We start from the raw sequence: 24,961 nt of genomic DNA, 5'->3' as shown, positions 1-24,961 counted from the left end.
GTGCGCGACAACAGGCTGCGGTATAAGTCGAGAAATTTTCGATGAAGAACACTCATCTCTTAGCTTGCCACCGATTGTGCGAAATTTTTACCTTTTTCACGTTTATTTCACGATAAGGCGAATATTGTTTCAGATGGGGGGGATTCAGAGCGTAAGCGCCTTGCCTGGCGACCCAACGTTTAGCCAGTTCGACAACAAGTACGACGTGGCTTCTTACAAAAGAATATGTGCTGAGTTCGGTGTCGACCCGTCAAGCGATTTCCGTTTCACAACAGGCGCAAACCACGGACTTGGTAACGTTTATATCTGGATTACTAACATTGGACCAAACAAAACTGGAGCAAAATACCCCGATTACGATAAATTTTCGGACGAAGGGGGAGCTGCAAGCAAAGGTAACTTGATTCAATACATCGAGCCAGACGACGCTGCATATGCACAGGCAGACTGGTTTTGTCCTAACGGCACTGAAGGGCTTACTCAGGCAGGTTTGTCGAGAGTAAACCAGTCGATAGAGGCTTTTGTCTACTGTATTCTCGGTTCGCAGGTGAACGTTCGAAGTAGCATACTTGGAACAGGCGGCCGTGCAAAGGAAGCGCAAAGTGAGTTCCTCGTGTTGGTTGAAGACGCTATAAGGCAACCTGATCTGGCAAAGTCGGTCCAAAGATACCAACTAGCCATCGACGAAGCTAAGGTTCGGCTTAACCTTGCAGTCTGCCCAGGTGCCTGGCTGATGCCCGCTCGTATGGTGATAAACACAGAAAGCGTTGTTGGTTACAATAACCAGCTTAAGCAGGCTGTTGTTGGGATGAAATTAGGAGTGAATGATGAGGTTAATAAAGCTACAAAAAAAGCAGCTCTTAAACTGATGGCGGGAGGAAAATCAAAAATCAACCCACCAAACAGCCACCCTTCAAATCCTATACACAAGAGCGCCACAGCAAAAAAAAATCAGGCACCTGCAGCAAGCGCTGCTGAAACACAAGCTAGCAACGCGCAAAGCGCTAAACCTACGAAGGCCGTAGCCAATGATTCACACGAAATAAACAAAGCAACTGTCGCTGTTGGCGCGGTTGGAGCAGCAGCTTTGCTCTACACCCTTATGCGCTAACGTCTCTTTTTGATGTATTTTTCAACAAGAAAAGCAACCACAGCAAGGATAAGCAGCCAGGTGTGCTCTGCAAGAAATCCAATTACTTGACCAGCGGTTTTGAAAAGAAATTTCGCAATCGAGCCAATGAGACCAGGCAGAGCTGATGCTACCTTTGAGCCAATATCACTTAGGCCTTTCCCCAACGCTTTGCCGGTGGCCTTCAACGCGTTTGTAATGGCTCCAATAACAGAACCAATCGTGACACCAGCAGCCAGAAGTATTGCTGTTAATGTCACGCCATGTTTTTTGAAGATCTCTTTGATCCTCTCACGAAGTGGAAGCGCTCTTTCTCTTTCGGCAATCTGCGTTTGCAAGCGTCCAAGTTTCTCGGTTCTTTCCGCAACTCTTTCTTCCGCGGCTTGTCTGTCAGTGGGGGAGGCATTCTCATCCTCTATAACAGCTTGATCTTTCTCGTTTTGTTGCTTCAGCTCGGCTTCTTCCTCTTTTAGATCATCCAACGCTCTTGTGCCGTTGAGCCTTTCTTGCAAAGTGTTTCTTTCGCTCTCTTTGGCAGCGATGCCTGCCCTTAGTTGGTCGACTCGTGTTTTTTCTTTTGCCATTTGCTTAGCTTGTTTTTCAAGAGCAGCAACTTCTTTTTTTTTGTTTTCAAAATCCTTTTCAAGATTTTTTTTCAGTTGCTTAAGTCTGCGTAATTCTGATTCATTTTCAACATTTGACCCAAGTTGATCCATCTTGGCATTTATTCGCTCGATTCTTATTCTGAAATCTTCTACTTCTTGGGTGGCTTTTTCTTTCTGCATGTCAATTGTTTCTGCCTGTTGTATTTGACTTTCAGCTTCTCTTAATATTTGTCTCCTTTCTCTTATTTCTTCATTGTCTTGAGCAGTCAGAGATTCCGCTTCTGGCCCAAGGGGGGCTTTAAACTTGTTTGTGAATTTTTTGAGAAGGCCAGTTCCGTCTTTTTTGAAAATTTCGGTCTCGCCACCTTTTGATCCAAAGGATACAATTGTAGTTTCATTGCCACTCTTTTTGCTAAAACCTATTGGGCCTAATTTTGCGAAGTTCACTTTGGGGAATTTTCTTTTGATAAAATCTTTAGCTCTGTCAATCATTGCCGGTTTGTCATCTTGATGAATAAAGCTTCCCAAAAAAGGTGTTTCTTCGTAGGATGTGTCTGGCAGCCCGCTCTGTTCGTGCTGCATCGTTTGCATTTCATGTTGTTCACCCCCATGGTAGGGTGTGGATGCCTCCCCGGGCTGAAATGGTCGGGTTGTGTCGACCTCTTGTTCCTCTTCATCATCGTTATCACTGTTGTGGTCAAGATCTTGGTCAAAATCAGGGTCCTCGAATCCAAAATCACCACCACCTGTTGCCATCGCTTAATTTATATATATATATTTTCAAATTAAACTTTTCAATTTAACAATAAAACCAATCGAGAGATGGCTGCTGTTCAAGAAAACCTTCGACCGGGACGCACAGAGAAAATACTCGGCGCACTGAAAGCCGAGCGCGCGGTAAAACGAATCACTTTTGACCGCACAGAAGCCAATCCAGAGGAAACGTTGTATGTTTCAGTGCCCAAGCTGAACGAAAACGAGGTCATTGTGCCTGGCTCGCTGGCGCTGCGCTTCAACATCGACTTGAGCGGAGGCCATGCCAACAACTTTCTGGTTGACAACGTCAGCCGAGCTCTGGTCGACAAGTTTGTTGTAAAGTACGAAGGCACCGTCGTGCAGGACACGGTTGGCTATGACATCTACAAAATATTTGAGGACTTTTTCCTTTCGCAGGAGGAGCGCGACGACAGGGTGCCAGAGGGCATTCAGAGCGAGGACCTCAACAAAATTCGCTCAAATGCTGGCGATAAGAAAACTTCAGGTGTGGACGCCGAAAAAAAGCTGAATGAGATATATGGAAATAAATACCGCATCCGACTGGATCACCAGATTTTAACTGACCATGGGGCATTTTATCCTCAGGCACTATACAACGATCTTGTGTTCGAACTGAAGCTCGCGGCAGCCGAACATGTGGTCAGAGGCTCAGATACAACAAAACTAAAATACAAGTTGACAAACATCCAGCTGGAGTACGAGATGATAAGAAGCGAGGAAATTGCAGATGAAGCGTTCAGCGCTTATTCGGGCGGCAAAGAGTTCGCTTACGACCACATCCAGCGTGATAAAGTGACGACTTTTGCAAAAGGCTCCGACACACGTCTGAATCTAAGGGTCAACCCGCAGAGGAGGTCCATGAAAGGTATCTTGCTCCTATTTATTGAGCAATATAACAAAGGTGCAAGGAGCTCGGAAAAGTACATTAACCCGGACCTTACAAAAGTAAGCATCACTGTCAACGGCTCGCCAAACATGCTGTACAACAACGGCATCGAAGGAATGGACATTTGGGGAGAAGTTAAAAGATTCTACATGAAAGAAAAAAATAAAACGCAGCACATGACTCTGCAAAAGTTTTACACAGAAGACAAGTTTGGCCTTCTTATTGATCTGCGTTCCATGGCTGACCACTCGATGCACGGAAGCGGCACGCGCCTTGTGAACACAAAGGACGGTGTCCAGCTTGAGCTAGAGAGGAAAGCAAGCGGCACAGGTAATTTGAACTGCCACATTTACGTAATCAGCGACGCCCAAATGAATATACTTGGCAGGCAGTTAGAATCTGTGCTTTTATAATTTTTTCTTTGAAAAAGTGTACCTTAGGTACATATACGAACGAAGATGGATCCTGCCAATATACCCTTCAACGCCCTCATTGTGGGACCAACGAACTCAGGAAAAACAAGATACGTGGTCAATCAGCTTTGTGGCCCTTTCCGAGGCAAGTTTGACTACATCGTGCTCATCTGCCCGACTTTCGAGCACAACAAGACTTATTATCGCTTTGCTGAGGAAGATATTCGATTTTTTGTTTTCATTTGCGAGCAGCACGAGGTGGAATCTTGGTTAAGGCTTTCAAGATTTCTTTTTGAGGGTACGAACACGCTTATCATCCTCGACGACTGTGCTGCTTCGAAAGATGTAAAAGGAAGAACAGGGGAGTTGGTGAATCTTGCTTTCTCTGCTCGCCACGCAGGCTTGAGCATATGGGTGTTAACTCAAAAATTGACAAGCATAACATCCTCATTCCGCGAAAATGTTGCGGCAATCGTTTTCTTTTACACCCCCTCTGCCAAGACCACGAAGGCAATCTTTGAGGATTACGCTGGCGAACTTGCCAATGAGGATTACAAAGAAATCATTTTAAAGCTAAAAAAAAATAAGTTTTCGCATCTTGTCATTTCTCATCGCCACCCTTACGGCACAAAATTGTTTTATTGAACATATTTTTTAGAGTAATAAATGGCTGACCCGTTCGCAACTTCTCCTCCCGAGAGCGTCAAGGGCGCTGCATGTGAACAAGAATTAGCTTCCGTAATGGAACTGCTAGGAGCTGAACCAGAAAGTACAGAAAGCGCTATGGCACTCATTCAAGGCCCTGACATTCCTGCTTTGCGTGAACAGCTTGCAATCCTTGTTTCAACAGGAAAAGCCAAAGAAGCAATCGGTGTGCAACTGACACACGAGCAGGTGAAGCGCTTGACAGATAAAGAAGTTGAAAAGTACTTAAAGAGATATGAGGCATACGTTGGATCCAAAACAACCGACAGCTTGATCGACAGCTTTATTTTTCTTGTAACTAAAGTCGTTGGTATGGCCGTAAATATCAAGGACGTCAATGATTATCAGAAGGAACTCAAAAACGACTACATTATCAGTAAAGAGCTGTCCACTTTGGCAGGCGGTCTGGCTTTGAAATGCGGCCGATTTCTTGCCGTTGCAAATGCTGCGCTCATCACAACAAAGCACATTGATTTAAACGAATTGACAAAGTTGCAAACCAAAGGGACTCTTGAGTCCCAGCGCCATGGCGCTGAAACACTAACTACTGAAGATTTTTCTGAGCAATGCTAAGAAAATGCTAAGTAATTACTGAACAATGCTTAAAAATTGCTGACCAAAAAAGTTTGCTGAGCATTTTTCATTTAAATATTATTTTTGTCTCATTATATAATGGCTGAGCTCGAACAACGTGAATCACAAACTCCGATCGCTCAAGAAGAACAGAAACAAGTTACTTCAACAACTCCAGCAACAAAGCCTGCCAAAAATCCAAAGCGAGTGGCTGCTGGCAAGCTTGCAGCTGAAAAAACAAAACAGGCTCGTGAAGCACAGAAAAAAGCTGCTGTCGAGGCTGCTGCAATAATTGCAAAAGAAAAGGAAAAGAAATCTGCTGCTGCAAAGCGAAATGTAACACCACCGGCCGTAACGGAACCAGCTCCGCCCGAGGCTCAGCCGCAATCAAGCGGTCTCACCACAAATCAATGGATATCTTTGCTTGGTATCGGCGGTGCAATCGTTACAACTTATGTCAAACGCGAAGACATCAAAGCCTTTGTCAACGAAAAAAGAAGTCCAACATTTAAAGCTCCGCCAACTCTTATAACTGATGACACACCAGTTACAGCAGAAAGTATTGGAAGGGTTGCAACGCGTTCTTCAGACACGCCTTCGACAATCCAAAATGCCATTAGACCTCGCAAACAAAGAGGAATCCGTCCGATGGATTAAAAAATTTCTTTTGAACATTTATTTTTCATTTATTATACCGACAATGTCCCTTGGTTTTATTCTTGACAACCTTGTTAAAGGTGCAGCTATGGCTGGTATTGCATTACTTTGGTTTGAATTTTCCAAAACTTGCGTTAAAACCGCTATTCGGGTGCAAAAGGATGAGGATACAATTTTTAAAAGAGGTATAAAAAAAACAAAAGAAGTTGAATCTGGTGAAGAAGTTGCAAACTTTGCTTCGCAAAACGGTGAAGAATAAACAAAAAAATTTTTCAATTGAATATTTTTTATTATTTTATACTGAACCGCCATGTCCGACAACAAGCTCGTGAAAACGCTCATGGATGCCGCCACCATTACAGGTCTCGCCGCCGGAATCGGCTGGGCTGCCAAAAAAGTTGTAAAAGAAAACTTCACATCCGACCCAAGCAGCAGTTTTATGAACTATGTAAAGTTCACAGCCGTCATGGCTGGCAGCGTTGCACTTAAACAGTATCTCGAGGACCAGAAAATTCTCCCAACCAATTAAAAAAAAATTAGAATAGTATAATAACAAAATGGCAAGCGTCGCGATTATGGCTGGCGGAGCTATCTTGAACGCTGCTGCTTTCATTGGCGGCAACTATCTTGCTCGAGCTTTGGGTGGCGGAGATGACGCCGCTTTGAAAGAAAAAGAAAGACACGACAAAGCTCTCGAGGCTTACCAGGCAGCTTACGCGAAGTACTCTCGCGACCGCACGAAGCTTCTCGACTGGATCGAAACCAACAATGAGATCAAACAGCAAGCGAAACAAAACTTTACGAACACAGACTACGCTTTCAAACTCTACAACCAGGCACATCCTGACAAACAAATGATTCCTCCGAAAGAACCCAAGTTCTCTGATTTCTATCAGCCAAGTGAGCAGCAGAAACAAGGTGAACTTATGTTCGTTGGCGCTGGCGCGCTTGCACTTGGGTACGCTGCCTTTCGGTTTCTTTAAACTTTTCTTTTTTTCTTATATACACATGGATGCAAAGATTTTTGCGGAGCAAAACTTTTCGAAGAAAATCTCGAAAGTCTACTATAGCCCCCAGGGCTACTGGAAGGGAATTGCAGCGATAAAAAAATTAGCCGAGGCGGCCAAGGTTTCCGAAGATGCTGCTAAAAAGTGGCTAGTTAAGCAGGCCCTTTGGCAGATCTACCTTCCGGCACCACGATACGTTCCTCGCCCAAAATTTGATGTTTCTTCTCCTAACGCGGTCCACCAGGCGGACCTTCTTTTTCTGCCACACGACAAACTGCCGCGAGGGCGAAAAGTTTACAAATACGCTCTGACTGTTGTTGACGTTGCCAGCCGTTTCAAAGAGGCCGAGCCTTTGACCTCCAAAGATTCAACTGAGGTTGCAAAAGGTTTTCAGACAATTTACAGGCGAAGTGCACTAAAATGGCCACAGATGCTTCAAGTTGACCCTGGTCGCGAATTCATGGGAGCTGTTACTAAAGAAATGGAAAATCACAAAACCTATATTAGACGCGGGCGTGTTAACATTCACAGAGATCAAGCTATTGTTGAACGTTTTAATCAAACACTGGCAGGGCGCCTGTTTGGTTATCAGTACGGTGTCGAGATGAACCTGCCATCTGGCCAGCGGTCGACAGCGTGGGTAAAAAGGCTTCCCGAAGTTGTTACCGCTCTGAACAACGAAGTTACCAGTCTTACTGGAAAAAAACCTGCTACTGCAATCAAAGAAAAGGCTGTTTCGTCCAAACCGTCCTCAAAATATACAAGGCCTGTTGGCAAGAAAGAAAAAAAAATACCCTCTCTCGTTAATGTGCGCTATCTCTACCAACCTGGCGAGCTGGAAGGCGGCGTAAAAAGGGCTACAGATCCGATTTGGTCATTAAAAGTCTACAGCATTGAAAGGTCTGTTACTAAACCTAATCAGCCAGTTCTTTATTACTTGCACGATGGTCCAAAGCGCGGCTTCGTGCGTGAAGAATTGCTTGTTATTCCTCCAAATACACAGTTACCACCAAGCACTTAGTGCTTGAGCCCCTTGGGCTCAGAAAAGCTCTAAACGTTATGTTTATGTAGGCTTTGTTTCGCAAAACTTATACCCGTAAGCATTTGTATGTATCCCATCATCCGCTATCCATCGCTTTGAGTCAAAGGAGGATAGCGATTTTTTGTTCACCACTATCGAACACAACTCGTGGGCATAGCTTCTTAGCATGTGCATTTCGTGAAAGCTTTCCTTGTTTTGAAAAAGTGTATCTTTGAAGTTTTCATGATCTATCTTATTCTTTGTCACACACTCTTTTACCCCCTTTGCTTTTTTTATATTTTTTTTGTCTTCTGTCATTATTGAATACATTTTTGGCCTCAAACAAACACACTCTGAAATTAGTTTTCCTGCGCATTCGTCTTTCATTTTTCCCAACACCTTTTTGTTTTCGTTTGAATGAAGTGAATGCTCTTCTGGGTAGTCGCTTGTGTCGTACTTGTCAATGTTTTTTGCCATGTCCGCGTAAACGTCTTCTGTTTCTATCTCAAGCAAAAGGCTGTCTGTGTCTGTATACAAAAGCTCGCAACGCTCTCCGTACTCCTTTTTCAGATGGTTGTAAAAGAAGTCATACATGCATAGCTTGCTTACGTCAAGGATGGTCATGCCTGTGTAGACCGGTTTATTAAGAAAAAGCTTACTTTTTCGCATGTCTATTCCAACCAGATCGTTTGAAAACATCACATGCCTTGAATACAATGGGCTTGCAACTAATTTTCTTATTTTCTTTTTTTCGTCACTGCGCACTATTCTTATGTCTACACGGTTTCTCAAGTTTTCCATTGTTTTTCCAAAAACTGAGTTATTCATTAGCTTGTAAAAGTTCTTTTCAAAGACGCTTTTCGCTTCTTTTCGGAATTCTGTGTTCATCCGGATGTACGGCTCCATCCACGCCTCTTGTTCAAACTCTAAGACCCTGTGCACTTTTTTGAGTTTCATTCCCTGTTTTAGATAAAACTGCAAGTTTCGGTAATGCACGACGTAATTGGTTTTGTCTTCAAGAGTTAAAACAAGCTTTTCGGTGTCTGGCGGGTGCAAATCAAGATTTTTTATTGTTTTGTTTTGGTAAGGCGAAAACATTTCTTTGTTTATTTTCTTTTTCTCTGGTGCTAATGGATAGCTGTTGTGGGCGTCATGCAGCTCTTTCGGGTATTCCAAGTCCACCTCTAAAATCCATCCAGCTTTTGCATACTCTTTTTTTGTCGTTATTTCTTTTTCTGTTGGCATAACCTTTTTCCATCTAAATCCACTTTTTGGAAGCGGCTTGCTCATTGCCCACCCGTAAAGGTTATTCGCATCGAGGTACGTTATGTATTTTTTTGGCTGACTCGGGTCAAATCCCTCAACATAAGGGTTGTTCGCCTTTGCATACCTCTTGCTTACCATCGAAATCCCGCCTCTTATTCCCCTTTCGACAAAAAGATGCATTTCATAGTCTGTAAGTAACTCAAGCTCCACGCCTGTCTTTTTCAAGAGTGCGTCCCAAGCAAGGCCTGGCGTCGTGTAATAATTCGCGGGGTCCAACCCGTACTTCTCAAGACAGAGTTTTCGGAAGCTTTCAAAGACGTCGGCTAACAGGGTCACGTCAGTCTTAACGTACAAATCGTGGTAGTCGCCCAGGGTCTGGCAGCCAAAGGTTTCCCACACGTTTTGCGCGTGTGCGTACTCTTTATCCGTTATGTTCTCATCATTAAGTTTGCTGTAAAACTTTTCTTTTTCAGGCAAACTTGTTTCGCTAAATCTTTCCCATGAGTCCATGTATTCGTAAGGATAGATTCCCTTTTTGCAAAGAAGTTCAAAACTTTCATCAGACGACTGTGTTGAATTAGATTTTGTTATATTTAATTCCTCCTTCGGCATCGCTTTTACAAGTGAATCAAGACTTCCTTTAAGAAAGTTTAAGCTGTCTATAAAACGCAGTTTGCCAAGTGAAAATGTGATGTATTTTTCCATGTTGTTTGCAACACATTTTACTTCTTTCTGTGCCTCTTTTGAAATCTTTGAAATTGACTGCATTAAATGGTGCGCATCATAACCCCTCAGGTTGTGAAATGCAACTGGTATTTGGACCTTTTTCGGATCTAATCGCATCATAAAGTTACAAATGTTGTGTGCGGCTCCTCGAAACTTGCCTGTTATGTGGCAATGGTCTTTTACCACATCCTTGTAGTTCGGCTGGATAAGCGGCTTGTGGCACGCTAAGCAGTTTTTTTGGTTTTTCGCTGCTAATTTGTGTGTTTCTTTTTCAAGCTTTTTTAGCTTATAGTGGGTTTCGGTATCCAGGTTTTTTACCTCTTTTTCCTTTCTGTAATAACATTTTTTGTGCATCTGCCCAAAGTAATTAAGCTCCTTTTTGTTTCCAATCCAAACTGGCAAAGAGTCCAAAAAGTTTTGTTTCATTAGCGTTTCTTCGCAAATGTGGCAATTGGTTGCATTTTTGAAGTTTACCCAGTCTTTTGCCGTCATCACAAGAGGTTTTGGCTTTGACAATTCATATCTTATTTTTCTTTCTTCACTTAAAAGACAGTTCAAAAATACTTCAACGGCGTTTTGTCCTCTGTACACAAATGTTTTTTCGTGTTCACCATCACTCCTTACAACTGTGTAAGCAAATCCGCATGCCTCGTGCTGTTCTGTTTTGTCTGTGTAACTCGGCTTCATGTCTTTCACTTCTTCACCAAGGTCTTTTCTTTTCTGGCGCTCCTCGGCCGTTTCGCGTTTACACCCTTCTATTGGCCTTAGCAGTGCTTCCAAGTCGGCGTAAATTTGGTAAGGCGCTTTCATTTGTTTGTGGTAGTTTTTAAAAGAAAGAGTGTTTTTCCCCTTCTCCGGCATTTCGATTCTTGTTGGTCTGCCTTTAGCGCCATTGCAATATTTTTTGTGCTTTTCGAGCAAGTCTTCTCTTGTAAAACCTGTCAAGCACATCATGCAAAAGTGTTTTTTATGCTGATCTCCGGTTTGGTCATGTAACAAAGCACTTACTCTTTTTATAAAACAGTAGTGCTGTGTTAATCCTGACTCAATCAACATAAGAAATATACGGGGAATGCTATTTTCTTTTTCGCTTAATCTTAAAGGTATCACACATTCGTCTTCTGAGTCCCACCCAAGCACATTTATTGCAAGGTTTTTATTTTGCGCCTCAAGCCTGTCAATCTGCTTTAGTGGAGTTGGAAAATTGATTCCATTGTAGTTAATGCCGTCGTCAACTGGGTATCTGCTTGTTCTTTGTGGATTTTTCCCATCTCTTGGAGGAAATAATGCAGCTCTCAAAGCGCATTTTAGGCATTGGTTATCTCTGTTTTGCACGTTAATAATTGCTTTCTTGTTTGCCAACTTTGGGGGCAAAGGCAAATAAGTTCCTCCTCTCAATGGCTGATAACGCGCAACGTTGATGTACGCATTTGTTATTCTTTCAATGGCCCACCCAGAGCCGTTCTCTGACCAACCCTCAATTTCTCCCTTTGCTTTGTCAATAAATTTGTCAAACTCTTTTTTTATTTGGTCTTTGTCGTTTTTTAAAAAAAGGTGTGGTTCACTTTCTCTGAAATAGTGTTCCATGTGTTGCGTCTCACCGTCTATTTTTTTTGAAAATTTGACTTCAAGTCCAAAGCTTGCTTTTAAATTTTGTAAGTCATCAATTTCGCTTACCAAAAGCTCATAAAACTTTTTTTTGTTTTTTCTTGCAAAAGTGTAAAGATCTTTGTTGTTTTCGTTAGCTTCCGGTATGTTCATTTTCCATACACGGAGCCATTCGTTAAAATCGGTGTGGGCCAATAAAAAAGTTAAATTTCTTTGGGGGTTTTCTTGAAATTCACGGAGGTTTTCCTCCATCATAGCTTGCAAAACTTCTGACGAATATCTTGCGGCAGCCATTTTTCGGTGTATATACCTTAAAAATATTTGTTCAATTGATATTTATTCCTAGCACAGGGTTGGCCTTGCGAGCCCCGCACACAAAAGGGCTGGCCTTGCGGGCCCCACACACATGAGAGTTTTGGCATTGCGACCCCCACACACATGAGAGTTACCGGTTGTGGACACAACTTGCAAAAAATAGCGAGGCGAGACTGGCGAGCCAGCGAGCCAGGCGAGCCCGAGCGGTTTTTTTGCAAGTTGTGCCACAACCGGTAACTCTCATGTGTGTATATGCGACATTACGTATCTTTAGCACTCTAAGTTGTTTGTTGCCGGTGAAATACTTTATTATGGACAAGTGTGAATTTCACGGCCAGTCCTGTCCGTATCAGAGTTTCTTAGCTAACGTACATCTCTAAGTCATGCGTGTCTACGCAGCCCTACATTTCGTCCTACGTTTCGCTTCGAAATTCTCTGAAAATTCGTAACTTTCTTCGCGAACTTCGCGAACTAACTAACCGCTCCCAATCTAATTACAAAGTCAAAAATACTCGTTCCCAAAATCAAAAAATGTCACGTGCATGCAAAACACGGAATTATTCAGAGTTACGTTGCCAATCGCGCCCACGTGCATTTAAGCACGAAAGACACGACAGCGGCCCCACAAACGTCAAAGTTTAAGCGTTTGTTAATCCTCGTAAGTGTCTTTCATTCCTGTCCATCTAATAGGCACAGCTTCACGATTGGACGAAGCAACTCCTTGCTTGAAGTCTTCACCTTAGCGGATCGCACCTTTGAATCTCTTCCCTCAAAGACCTCAGTTACACGACCCACAGTCCACTTGTTGCGAGGGACATTCTCTTCCAAAACGAGCACCAGGTCGCCCACTCTAACCTTCCTTTGGTCTCTTAACCACTTTCCTCTTTCAGTCAGACTCGGTAGATATTCATTAATCCACCTCTTCCAGAAGACGTCGGCTAGGTATTGGACCTTTCTCCACTGTTTCCTGCCCAAATGGTCTTCCTTGACGAAAAGCCCTGGTGGCAACCCAGACACCTTCATTTGCAGCAAGAAGTGATTGGGGGTCAATGCTTCCAAATCGGCAGGGTCATCTGATGCTGTTTGTTCATAAGAACAGATATTGAATGGTTTTTGATAGAACTATATTTGAAATGACCAAAATATGGTAAATTGTATTTTAGGTAATATGCGAAAAAAGTGCTATTTCTCTGGTGTTCATAAATGACACAGGCTTGATAGCCTGGGTAGCAGGCGCCGTAGTTTCCAGCGCGCGTATTCTCGCGATCGCGCACTCTTTTAACAGGCTACGGGTTTGACAGATTTATAACTCTTGACAAATCTTTAAATTCTTTTCAACGTTAAAATGTCACAAATATGTAGGCGATAAATGAGGTTTATTAATCACTGTTTTGTAAATGCAACACGCGATGGTTAAAATGTTTCCGTCCACAAAAGGGATAGTTGCATTTCAAGAACTTCTTATAAATCAAATCCCAAAATCAAAACTGCTAAGATGCTTTTTTTAAAATAATTTTCAGTAATCAGAGACAGTAATGCACGGGTCAGATTTAAGTCTCGCATGCGAAGTGTCATGTTCAGTTACGCAAAACTTGAAAAATTTGAACAGAAAACAAAACTTGAACGGTCAAGGATTATTTGGAGACAAAATTTTTATTCAAGTTAACATTACATTTGCCGTTAGAAGCAAAAAACTTTTGACTTTCTTGTGTGTATGACATGCAGTAATTTTAGTGAGCGTCGCCTTGTATTGAAGTTATTCCTACGCGGAGAGAAAATGCGTGCCAAATGAAATATAAACGGTATTTGATTTGGAATAAATCATCGGTCAAACAATTACTATAAACAAAATCAACACTAAAAGGAAGCATTTACCCGACTTCAGCATTCTCATAAGTCAAGAAAACTCTATTTGAAGTCAACAGTCCGCTTTTGATTTTCATGTCTCTCTTCGATCGTAAATCAAAGGACTCCAAAGTCGAAAGATTATTTTATTGCTTTAAAGACCTTGATGTTCGTTTTTTCGGCGGTCGAATATTCTGTAGGGTATTCTCTTTCGATTTATAATTCCCTAAAGGTGTATTTATCGGTAAAGGGATGAATGACCACATTGAAAATTTTAACAGCGAGCCGCGTGAACGCCATTTTGGTCATTTGCTCTCTAGCTTGGTTGAGCAAGGAGTGAGAGACTGGGAACCAGTTGGAAAGAACAATACAACCCAAATATGGGGTTTACTTACACCCAAATATGGTCAAAAAAAAGTCCCTTAAGCAGAACTTAAGATTTTCTCTGCCTATACACTCATACGCACACGGCTCTATGATTCTGCCGCCTCGACAGCCTCGCCTCTTGGCTCGGCTGTCTCGTTGGCAATAAAAAATAAGCTTCAATTTTCTATTAACTATATGATTATTCAAGCTCTGCAATTTGTATAAAATAAATCTAACTATTTAAACGAAATTCGTGAGACCAATTTAACAATGTAAAAGAGGGAAGTTTCCCAACGAATTAAAGTTCCAATAAATTGTTTATTAACAGCAGTGCTAAATACAGCATCTCTGAAATACAGTCACACGGCACTTAAATAAAGTAATTTATTTTTTTTATGTACAGTAGGTAAATGTAGGAAACAATCTGATACACCAACTAAATGTAATGTAACATTCTGCTAAAATAACTGATAGCATTAAAACGAAATCGATTAAACGTTAGAAACTTTTAATTACGCACTACACCTGTGACAGATAACATTAAAAAAAATTACCCCCAAGTAAAATTACTTCCATGTTGACTAGTGTGTTTATTAGCGGATAATGAATTTCTAGCTTTCTGACTGCTTCACTGAATCCCGGTTATCAGCCATTATACCTGTTTGACCTTATATGGGAAATGATCGCGGCAAGTACCGCTCAGCTTAAACTTTTTCTGCGGGAAGCGAGAGTTCATCACAGAAATGGCTGAAAACAGCAAATGTTGCGAGCTTTAAATACAAGAAATAATTGCAATGCCTTCCCTAAGACCACACAAAAATGCTAGTCAGTAAAGTTTGTTACCTTTCAATCTTAGTCTTGACCTTTTATACTTCAATAAACTTGATCGACTCTGAGTTGAAATTCGTTTCAGCAGAATAGTAGTCTGGGCTATAATCGGACGTTTCATATTATCGGAAAGTATTATGGAGTTTGTTATATTAGTAAGTTCCTTATATCGTGAGGGTCATCAGTTCTTTTAAAAATTTTGTACAATATAGAAAGTCTGTAATGCTGGGAGGTTTCCACAGTCGAACAGTCGTTCGTCAGTTTTGCTGAGGCAGTAAAGAAGACTTTGGTAAGATGTGGGTAGTTGTTGGCGTCGATGGATGGAGAGGTGTTTGTTTATAATTGTACACCAGTTTTCAGTCCATTTTCTGTTATGTTTGTTTGGATTTAAGTGTTTTGATGTAATGTAAAGTTTATCAAACACGAGAGTGAGTGTTTTACCTTATTATAGCAAATTAACGCTTGTGTAAATTAAGGTATTTGAAATTAACGCGACTTAAATTAACGCGATCGACGAATTGAAGGAAATATTACTTCCCAATAAAGGAAATTAACGCGAAAGAGAGGGTAACATTTCAAAATGGAGGAAATTTTAACGCGACGTACACAAAGAAAAAACGCTTGTTGAGACAACAGAAACAAGTTTATTTCAACACTAGGCGAATAATACGGGACGGAAACAATGTTCGTGATAATAAACCCAAACGTATGGGTTAAGCGAAGGAATCTGACCGCCTCGAGTGTCCACCCTGAAGAAATAATGGACTGTATCGAAAAATTGGGGCCAAAATAATGGAAATTAAGGTCGCAGAAATTAACGCTCCACTTAATTAACGTTAACGCTTCATTTCCTGAAGTGCTAATTTCCAATAATAAGGTATTACATTTCCAAACAACGAGAAAAGAGTGGAAAATAAGACGTGCAGCAGAGTATTTTTGACAAACATTGTGATGCTTGTTAATGGGATGAAATATTCTCTCTAGTGTTTGATATATTTTAATCGGAACTTAATGTACAGAATAAAGGAGAAATAAGATCGTAAACATTTATACCTATTAAGATCACAAATCCAAACCCTGGTCACGGTTCTGATTTACTTTGTTTTAAACTTGTTGAATTATTAATTTGTTTGGAAATGACTTGGTAACAATGTTTACTATCCGTTATAGAATGGACGACCAACTAGTGCAACTGACTCGGAAGGAAGGCAAAGCAAGAATGTCTCGTTTGATGAGGACGTAACTGTCATTAAAGATGAACAGGAAGAAGAGAAAGCCCAAAATGAAGATGAGGTTTGGAGTTTTGTTTGCTCATACAGCATTGTACTAAGGTCTCCAAACTATAGCGTCACAGTCCATTTTAATGTGCTTTGTCAGTTTCTTAAAGAGCAGCACGTCTGCAAACTTTTTAAGTTGTAAAAAATATTTCATTTCCTAGACTACACTCTTTTTTTTTATAAGAATACAGTTTTTCCGACCCAGGCTGAATGGTCTTATTTTTCTCCCTTATTTTTCTTATGAACATTCTTAGAAAATACCGTTTGACATTTCCGTTTTAGCAAGTATTGGGTAATCAATTACTCAATTACAAGAGTTTGGTGTCCAGATCTGTATCGTGTTACATTGTACACATGCACCATTGCTTTTTGTTGCAGCCTGGCCGTTTTGGCTTTAAACAAAGCATTCCTCACAGAGATAGTGACGAAAATGAAAACCTAATTTTGTTTCAATTAAAAACTATATTCTTTTCAAAATCTCAGCCTCGGGTTTATTCTTAAAATATTCTTAAAAATTCGCAAATTTCAGCCTCGATATTCTTATAAACTACATTCTTATAAAATAAAAAGAGTGTAGCGCTTACTTCATCAAGAAGCATTAAAATACAACCTTACTTGCCTGTATACATGTATATTACAAGGGACTGTATTTCCCATTGCGTTAAAAACACGGTTTGTTCAATGCGTAGGAGGACATTTTTCGCAATTCAAGAAGCTCGCAGACGTGCTGTTCACTAGTTCAAACTAGAACATCCCTGCAGTTTGGTGTGCACGGTCAGGACAGTAGGCTTGATTAGAGAATAGAAGCTTTTAAAGCGGGGTTTTATGGGATATTGATTGCTTATTTCTTGTTACCTTTTTTGTAATATTGACTACAAACAAAATTGTTGTTAACCGTATCGCGTAAACTTATACATCGACCTTTAATATGAGTTTTACAAGAAAACCTAAATGTTGACAAGGGTATTTCTGTTTTATGTTGTATTGTAGCAAAACTAAGTAAACACGATAAGCCACATAACAAACCTCAACCATAGTCTTGTTCCTCCTCAGAGAAAAATATACGCTGAGAAATATAAGGTGTAATGGAGATTGTAAACATTAACATTGAGATGGTTTCCTGCTTGTTTTAGAATCCAGATGTTCCAGAAGAGATCACAGCACAGAACGACCAAGAACAGCCAGGAGCAGATGAAGCTGAGCAGGTCGAGGACGTTCCTGAAGAAACCCCGAGACAAGGAGAAGAGGAGTACAAACAAGATGACGAACAAGAACGGGATGATCCCGTCACGTCTTCAGAGCCTAGCGACAACAGCAGTAGTAGCAGCAGCAGCAGCAGCAGCAGCAGCAGCAGTGATAGTGAAGATGAAGGCATAAACGGTACAAGATCCTGAAACGGGACTCTTTCTTGATATTACACGTCTGCGTGGTCGTAACGCTTGAGTTGTTGATCTTTATTATGTAAACAGACAGTTTTCAAAGCTACAAAAGTTTGTACTGTGTAAAAAGAAAATTAAAGGCCTGTTGTCCTGGCTTCAGATAAAAGTAGTTGTGAAATATTTATGTCTTGCTACTAATCATATGCCAGAAGATTATTACTGTGAAACGAGTAATTATTAGGATTACAGTTTTCTTCTAAAATAAATTTTCAGTGTTTTCTATAAGTATTAGTCATGGTAATAGGACTTTAATGGAGACCAAGTTGGTCTGTAATCAAACGACTGAATAACAAAATCGAATGAGCGGGAGTCCGAATTGTTTAAGTATAATTACAGAGACAACTCGTCCACGCGTTCTGTAACTGATAACATTTGCGGTAAAAATTTGGATGCAGTGAAGCCTTTTAACGATTTATGACCCCTGTGGCAGAATTCGTATCGGAAGGCTGTTTCCGAAAGGTTTTAGTAATACCAAGAGGGATTATTCAGTCAGAAGAAAAAATCACACAACAAGTGCACGTGTAAATTTTGTTATTTAATCGTTTAGCTGCTTGCAAGTCTTATTTGGTGAAATATAGGGTGTGCTATGAACCAGTAAGATTCGAGAATTTTGCTATAGTTACGATTCAAGTTGTTTTGTGCCTGTCTAATAGATGGTTTCACAGTAGTGATTAAAATTACATGGCCAGTCAGTATCAGTTTTCTCAATAGAATGCTGTTGTAGTAGTTATTATTGAGGCTCAGGCCTTGGGCGTGATTTTTTTGCGTATGTGCAAACATTTTTCCTGGTTTCTTTATTCTGTGTTTGTTTCATGCCTTGTATTGTCTGCTGGTGGATAATATCAATGCTTTTGTTTATCTCCGCTTTTTAGATCAGGAGTCCAAGAAGAAAAAGAAAAGGAAGACAAAATCAAGACTCGAGCAAGATCCTGGAAGTGACCCAGATTTAGTTTCCTCTGGTCAGTTACCAGACCAGGCTCTAAAGGCTGTTGGTGTGCAGCCTGGTACCAAGCACGAGGGCTCTGTCCAGTCTCTACTAGAAGGAAAAGAAGATGTTGAATTGGCTGGAGTTGCACTAACTAAAGAGCAGGTTAATGCGACGAAAAAAAAGTGTCTTGGTCGCGGTTTCAGAGCCACCTTACTTTTTCGAAAATTTTAGGTGGCTCTGAAACTGCTCCGCAGAATTTTTTTAACTTTGCAAAAAGTTGTATCTTAACATGCCAATCATTATTCAATAATAAAAAGGGGGGTCACCGGACCCCATTTGAGATATAAGCACTTAAAGCTTAAATTAAGGGTGTTCTAACGGCTTATACATCAAGAAAATAAGCACAATTTGTTTCATATTGATTTGGCATTTGTTTGATACCGTTTTTGTAGTGGCAACAGTTAAATGTTTGTGGTATAACTATTGACCCTGGAAAGTACTAAAAACTGTATTGAGCCCCCTTAAAAGGTGTTGTTTTTTGGTCACTGAGTGTTTTTACATGTATATTGACTTACACTGTAGTTTTAATTGATTTTCTTATTATACATTGCAGTACGAGGAGGTTGCAGGGATTATAGATTCCAGAGAAGATCTAGGATCGGTCATTCTCAGAAATACCTCAGCAGATGACAGTGTGTTAGAGATACTGGCAGCTTCTCTGATAGACTCTCCCAATTTAAAGGTGATTTCTGTGTTTTCTGTTGCCTTGGCAGCCGGAAGCCGCCACACAAGCCATGGAAACTTGGATGAATCTGTCCTTTCTTTGTTTTGTTATTCAACGTGTCAAATTTTTTGTTTTCAGATGCTGAACTTAAGTGTGAATCACATTGGACCTGAAGGCGCCAAACACTTGGCTGATGTTATCAGGAAAAACAAGTCACTTAGGATGTTATTGTAAGTGCTTCTGTCTTGGTCTTTTGCTGAACATTTTACATTGAACCTAAGGAGAGCTATTGATACAACCCTCGCATATTGAACATCCAAATATAATTTTGAAGTATTACTTGATTTTGTAGTAGCTTCTTCATTGCTCCAGGCTGGTATCAATCACTTCCGTTTGTTAAGTTCCCTTGCTAGTAAACTTTTCAACTGTGGCTTTTTTCGCGAAGTTTTGAATGTGCTCTATAATATCACGATGTATTATTATTAGGCAGCAGTGGTAAGGAAGTTTTAGGGTTGATTTTATCCGGTATCATGGTATAAGCTTACTTCAAGTGACAGTTGTGAACAAAAGTTGTAGCATTTATGATGTCCTTTGCATTCCTCAAGCATTCAGGAGCTAAGTTTCGTATTGTGTTGTCCTGTTTCAGATTACACGGGAATCCCTTAACAGATGAAGGTGTAGGAATCATCGTTGATGCCATTGTAGGAACAACCGTCATGTCAATCATGAATTTGGACTTAGGAGACTGTGGCCTAACTCAAGATGGCGCCCAACACATCGCCAGACTGATCGAGCATAACAACACTGTCTCGATACTGACGATTAGCGGAAACACCATCCAGGTGGAGGGATGGCAGAATATCAGCAAGGCCATGGCAACCAACCGTACTCTTGAAACCTTGTCTCTTGATTTTAATAAGATTGGAGACGAAGAAGCAGTTGCCATAGCTGAAGGAATAAAAGGATGTAAAAGCCTTCGTTCTGTTGACTTGGAGGGAAACAAAATTGGTGATGAAGGAGGAAGAAAATTACTTGAAGCAGTAAAAGCTAACAAGTCAATTGTGGACCTTACACTCGTGCCCATGAATCAAATATCAAAGGAAATCGTGGATGAAGTTAAGGATTTCCTCAAAGAAAGAGAGAAAGGGAACGATACTGTGGAAGCTGACGACAGTGAAGAACAGCATGAGACTGAGGAGAGTGCGTTTGAGCCACAGCAAGAAGGTGAAGAGCAAGGTGTGGTTACTGAAGGAGGCAGCACAGAGACACCGCAAGAGGACACTGTTAGTGAAAACCTTGCAACCCAAGAGGGCAATGAAGAAAGACAAGAGGAAGGAGATAACGAGGAAGAAACGGAAGTCAAACAGGGTGAAGAGTCGGTGGCTGAGTCGGGTGTAGTGCAAGAGGAACATGGTAAAGAAGAAGAAGGTAGAGATGCAGATGACAGAGAAAAACCATCAGGTGAAGATAAACAGAAGGACCAGGATCCTACTATTGAACAAGAAGCAGAAGAGCAACCATCAGTTGGAGACAGTATCGAACAGCAGGGACCTGCAGCTGGAGACCATCCTGAGCCACAGCAACTTAATGCTGCTGAAGACGGAGCGGGTCAGTCGTTGGATGGAGAGCAACCTGAGCAACAGAAACACGCTGCTCCTAAAGATGGAGCGGGTCAGTCGTCAGATGAAGAGCAACCTGAGCAACAGAAACATGCTTTTCCTGAATTGGGAGAGGGTCAGACGTCAGATGGGGAGCATCCCGAGCCACAGCAACTTAATGCTGCTGAAGACAAAGCAGGTCATTCGTCAGATGGAGAGCAACCTGAGCAACAGGAACATGCTACTACTGAAGTTGGCGCGGGTCAGTCGTCAGATGGAGAGCATACTGAAGATCAAGAAATTGCCTCAGCTGAAGATGACAAAGATGGAAATGAACCCGAGAAGCAGGACAACGAAGAGGTTCGGCAATCTTCTCAGAGTGAGCAACCGCAGATTTCAGAAGAACCAGAAGAAAGATCATCAGAGCAGGATCTCTCTGAGCAGAAACTCTCAGAGGGAGAGAAGGAAGATGATGCTCCACGGCATCCAGCACTTTCCACGAACGAGGGTGCAGATGATGAAGAGACATCTAAAAAAGTCTCCTCGTCAGAAAAGGAAGGCAAGGACAACAGAGAGAAAAGCCTGGATAAAGAAACTGAAGATTAACAAGTGGCAGTTATTGATTCCTCTCCTGATGACAAAGACCAGCAGAATTCATCTGATGCCACATAAAGACACAACTTAACGTAAAATCGAATTTTAATAGATTAGGCAATTAATAAGATTAATTGGTGTAGTCAGATAGGAGTTATCGTCTTTATCTTTTATTATTCCTTTGACAATTTTAAGATGTTAGCCTCTTGAGTATTTAGTATTTGTGATTATTCATTCGTTATTTATTTCTAGCCTGTGGTTGTTTGACAGAAAACGGTTTGTCAACGATTTAATTTGAGCGGTACGAATTACTAACGTGCTCAAGTGTAAACTGGGTCATTCAATTGGGTTATCTCAAAATGAAGAACTGAAAATTGCTTATTTTGCTCCCCCCTCCCACTTCCCCTAAAATGAAAAGAAAATATCTTAAATTTCTTTAAAGGGATGATTTCACGGTTCGGCGCATGTCACCCGTTCAGTTGCATTTTTGTGAACCAATCGGATGCGAGTAGATAACTCGTGCGTGTGTCCACAATAGCTCCTACAGGCCAACAGTGAATGCCATGCTAAATCCGTCGACATTTTCTGTGAATGCATCATTCTTTCTGGTTGTACAAATGATAGCCTGTGCATAATGCATTTAACAAATCGACCACATTTTTGGCCATAGCATATTGCATTTCCTGAGTTTTAATTGGTTTATAGGCATTAGTATCTGAGATAATGTTATAAAGTAAATGGTTTGAGATAATGTTGCCAATCCGTCGTAACGAGCGAGAGTTGTTTCAGTCGAAAAGAGAGAGAGCCTTTTGTCAAAAAGTGCATAAACATTATTTTAGCCTGAGTTTTCTATGATCACTGCAATACGTTTGGTTGATAATAAAGTGAACAAGGTACTTTATACATCGGAGTCGGAACAAACAAAAGGAATTCTTATCACAAATAACACCTCTGTTGCCACGTTTTCACTAACCACCGGGAAATTTTCAAAGCAAATTTCCCGCAAGAGTCGGTGGAATAGAATGTACACGCGAGGAGCGGCGAAACCATCCCTTTAACAATCCTCTGTTTCTGAAGCACACTGAATTTTTTTCTGTTTATAGCGGCAAGTTGTGGTATTTTGAGTTGGCCCACATTGCTTCCAAGCCCATCAACCGACAAAGTCACCTTCATATGAACATACATTTTGGGTCGCGAAAGTAAGCATTCTAAGCAAAGCGTTATATTTACATTTAAACAGCTCAAGTTACTCTTGAGTAAGTATAGACGGTGTATTTTTTTGCTTTCTGTGGAAGTGAGAATTCTTAATAACATCCGATTCACATGTTAAACGCGAGAACGTACGTTTGCCAGTTTTTTTAAGTTACATAAAAATGGTGACTGTTTAAACGTTGCTTACCGTTTTTGAAGTGTCACGAGTTGCTATCAAACTCAAAAAGTTCCACGGCCAACTTACAAGCTCAAACACGAGGGAACTGACCGCTGTACATATCATTTAAGCTTGCCAGGCAAATGACTTCATGTCAGCCAATCAAAATGTTCTTCCGACCCTGTTAAAATTCACGAACCAGATTAGTTTTTTTAAGAAGTAAGTTGTTTGTATAAATAAGAAATTCACGAATTACGTTGTAAATATTGTTATTTATGCAGTGACAAGGAGTTGAGACGAGCGCCTTTGCGTTCTAATAAAAGAGTTTGTTTTGTAGTTGCGGTGATGTTACATCATAACTTTGGGTGATGGGTTGGCTCACTCTATCTGTTAAGTTAATAAGTGTAGTACTAGCAAAGAGCGGCCACTTTGTTGGTTAAGAGACTTGAGCCATAAATTTGCAATCAAAGCGAAAGTGGCGCATCTCGAGCTATAATGCACTAGTCATTTGTTTCCCCCACCCCCGCGACATAGCGGGGGAATTTGCAATCAAGCGATGCTAATAATGGGGAATTCCACCACCCCCGGGGCTAGCTGAAAGACCTTGTAAAAGAAGGGATTAATTGTCTATTTCTGCGCTAAATACATTTTGAGAAACAACAACTATTAGGAATGTTTCAACCAGCTTACAATACTTACCACTGAGGTTGTTTGATCAGACAAATAGTGTGGGGGAATAACCAATAAGCTGAGGGAAGACTTGAAAATCGTGAGCCATGCCAGCAACAAACACAGTTGTTTGGTACTCCCTCTTGAACTCATTCTTGTCGAGAGAAACCTGGCCACATGGGTGGCTGTCGCAATACGGGGCACATATACTACATATGTTCTTTTTGTTTCTTGATTATTTGAGGCGAAGGAATAGTTCCAACGCTGTGGGATGTAAGTAACGGGCGGATGAAGACTGCAGCAACAACAATCCGAATGAACAGCCTAACATGTGCATAGGCACATGAAAGGTCTGAAACAAACAGACTGAGCAGACAAAGGCTGAAAGTGCAGAAAACCATCCATAAGACTGACTGACTAGAGGGTTTAATGACTAGATGGTAGAGAAAAGTCCTAATAGTTATGTTTGTGTAAGTAACGGACACAATTACTGGCTATGGAATTTTACTTAGTAGTGATCTGTTGTCCTTATTTTATTTTATCGCTTAGGTAAATTACCATTTATATTTAAATTAAGGAATTTATAATAGTGAGCTCACTAACAAGTTTTCCTGGGTCGGAGTAGATTGTCATGAAAGCTCAGAAAGTCTGCCATTCTCGTTAGGAGCACAGTGACAGACCCATTAGAGAGATAATTATTTCGCGAAGAGTAAGCTAGAAAAAAGGATAAGCGCACGCGGGAAGACGTTACATTGTTCTGTATTCTAACTTGCCGTTAAACTAAAAGCCAAATCAGGGTAAATCTCTCTAAACCACGTTTCAAACTGCGTTACTCGTATACAGTACATGTAGCTGCGCGTGTCTCAGTGCTGGATAGTAATCGATTTAGACAGTTAAAATACGAGTGGGCCTCAATTTAGTTACTCAACACTTCGAACTGTCAGAGTGACAAAAATGAAGTCAGCGGTGACCTCAGCAACACGGCACCTTGCTTTGTCCCTTCGATGAGGGAGGTTAAAAGAGCTTCAACTGTATTGCATCCCTAGGAAGTTCTCTACACAAAAATGCGCGTGTAAAAAGCTGAATGAAAAACGCGCCACATAGCAAACGTCAATAAATAGTTTTCGAACGTTAGTGTACAACTAACTATGAATTGATTGAGTTGTTAACTACCAAACTTACCTCACTTTATGACATCACGAAAAGCCTTTGCACTTTTTTAGAGATAAAAAACGAACGAACGAACGAATTTCAGCGTCACAATAAGGTCAATTTGACGTCACATAAGAGCTCGAGCGCTCGGGCGTGGTTAGAATTTCGCTCGTCTCCCTGAATAGACACGTGCATGTTGTTCCGTTGGCTTCCTGTTTTAAGGTTTAACTTGATTGTACTAACAGTCTTTCAAATAAATTTTTATGAACGTTACGTGTGAAGAACTGAATGAAGAGCTCATTAAGTTGATGTGAAGGGCAGAATCGAGTATCAGGCAAACTTGCCGGATATGTTTGCTCTTTTCACGACTATTTTACCTGAAGGACGTATTTATAGATTCCAAGCGTGTCTAATTTAATATTCAAATGTTGGGAGAAAATGGCCGTTAGTTTGACAGCAAAGTGGAGAGATCGTAGATGAAGGA

General features: G+C 41.0%; 1 protein-coding gene across 2 annotated transcripts in view; it reads left to right on the top strand.

Moving 5' to 3' along the window:
* The window catches only part of LOC144666757 (uncharacterized), a 66,255-nt gene extending 43,263 nt beyond the window's left edge, over positions 1–22,992 (top strand). For both annotated transcript variants that reach the window (XM_078528139.1, XM_078528140.1), the window contains 6 exons: positions 15,898–16,020; positions 17,138–17,384; positions 18,316–18,533; positions 18,985–19,113; positions 19,234–19,325; positions 19,742–22,992. In XM_078528139.1, the coding sequence (XP_078384265.1) occupies positions 15,898–16,020; positions 17,138–17,384; positions 18,316–18,533; positions 18,985–19,113; positions 19,234–19,325; positions 19,742–21,299 (2,367 nt within the window). In that variant the 3' untranslated portion in view covers positions 21,300–22,992. The remainder of the gene's footprint in view (positions 1–15,897; positions 16,021–17,137; positions 17,385–18,315; positions 18,534–18,984; positions 19,114–19,233; positions 19,326–19,741) is intronic.
* Positions 22,993–24,961: the final 1,969 nt, after the last annotated feature.

Source organism: Oculina patagonica, chromosome 9, assembly GCF_052425735.1.
Source record: "Oculina patagonica isolate OP01 chromosome 9, crgOcupat, whole genome shotgun sequence".
NCBI classification, from domain to species: domain Eukaryota; kingdom Metazoa; phylum Cnidaria; class Anthozoa; order Scleractinia; family Oculinidae; genus Oculina; species Oculina patagonica.
The sequence above is the reverse complement of the archived record's forward strand: the minus strand, read 5'-3'. Positions and strand labels throughout refer to the sequence as shown.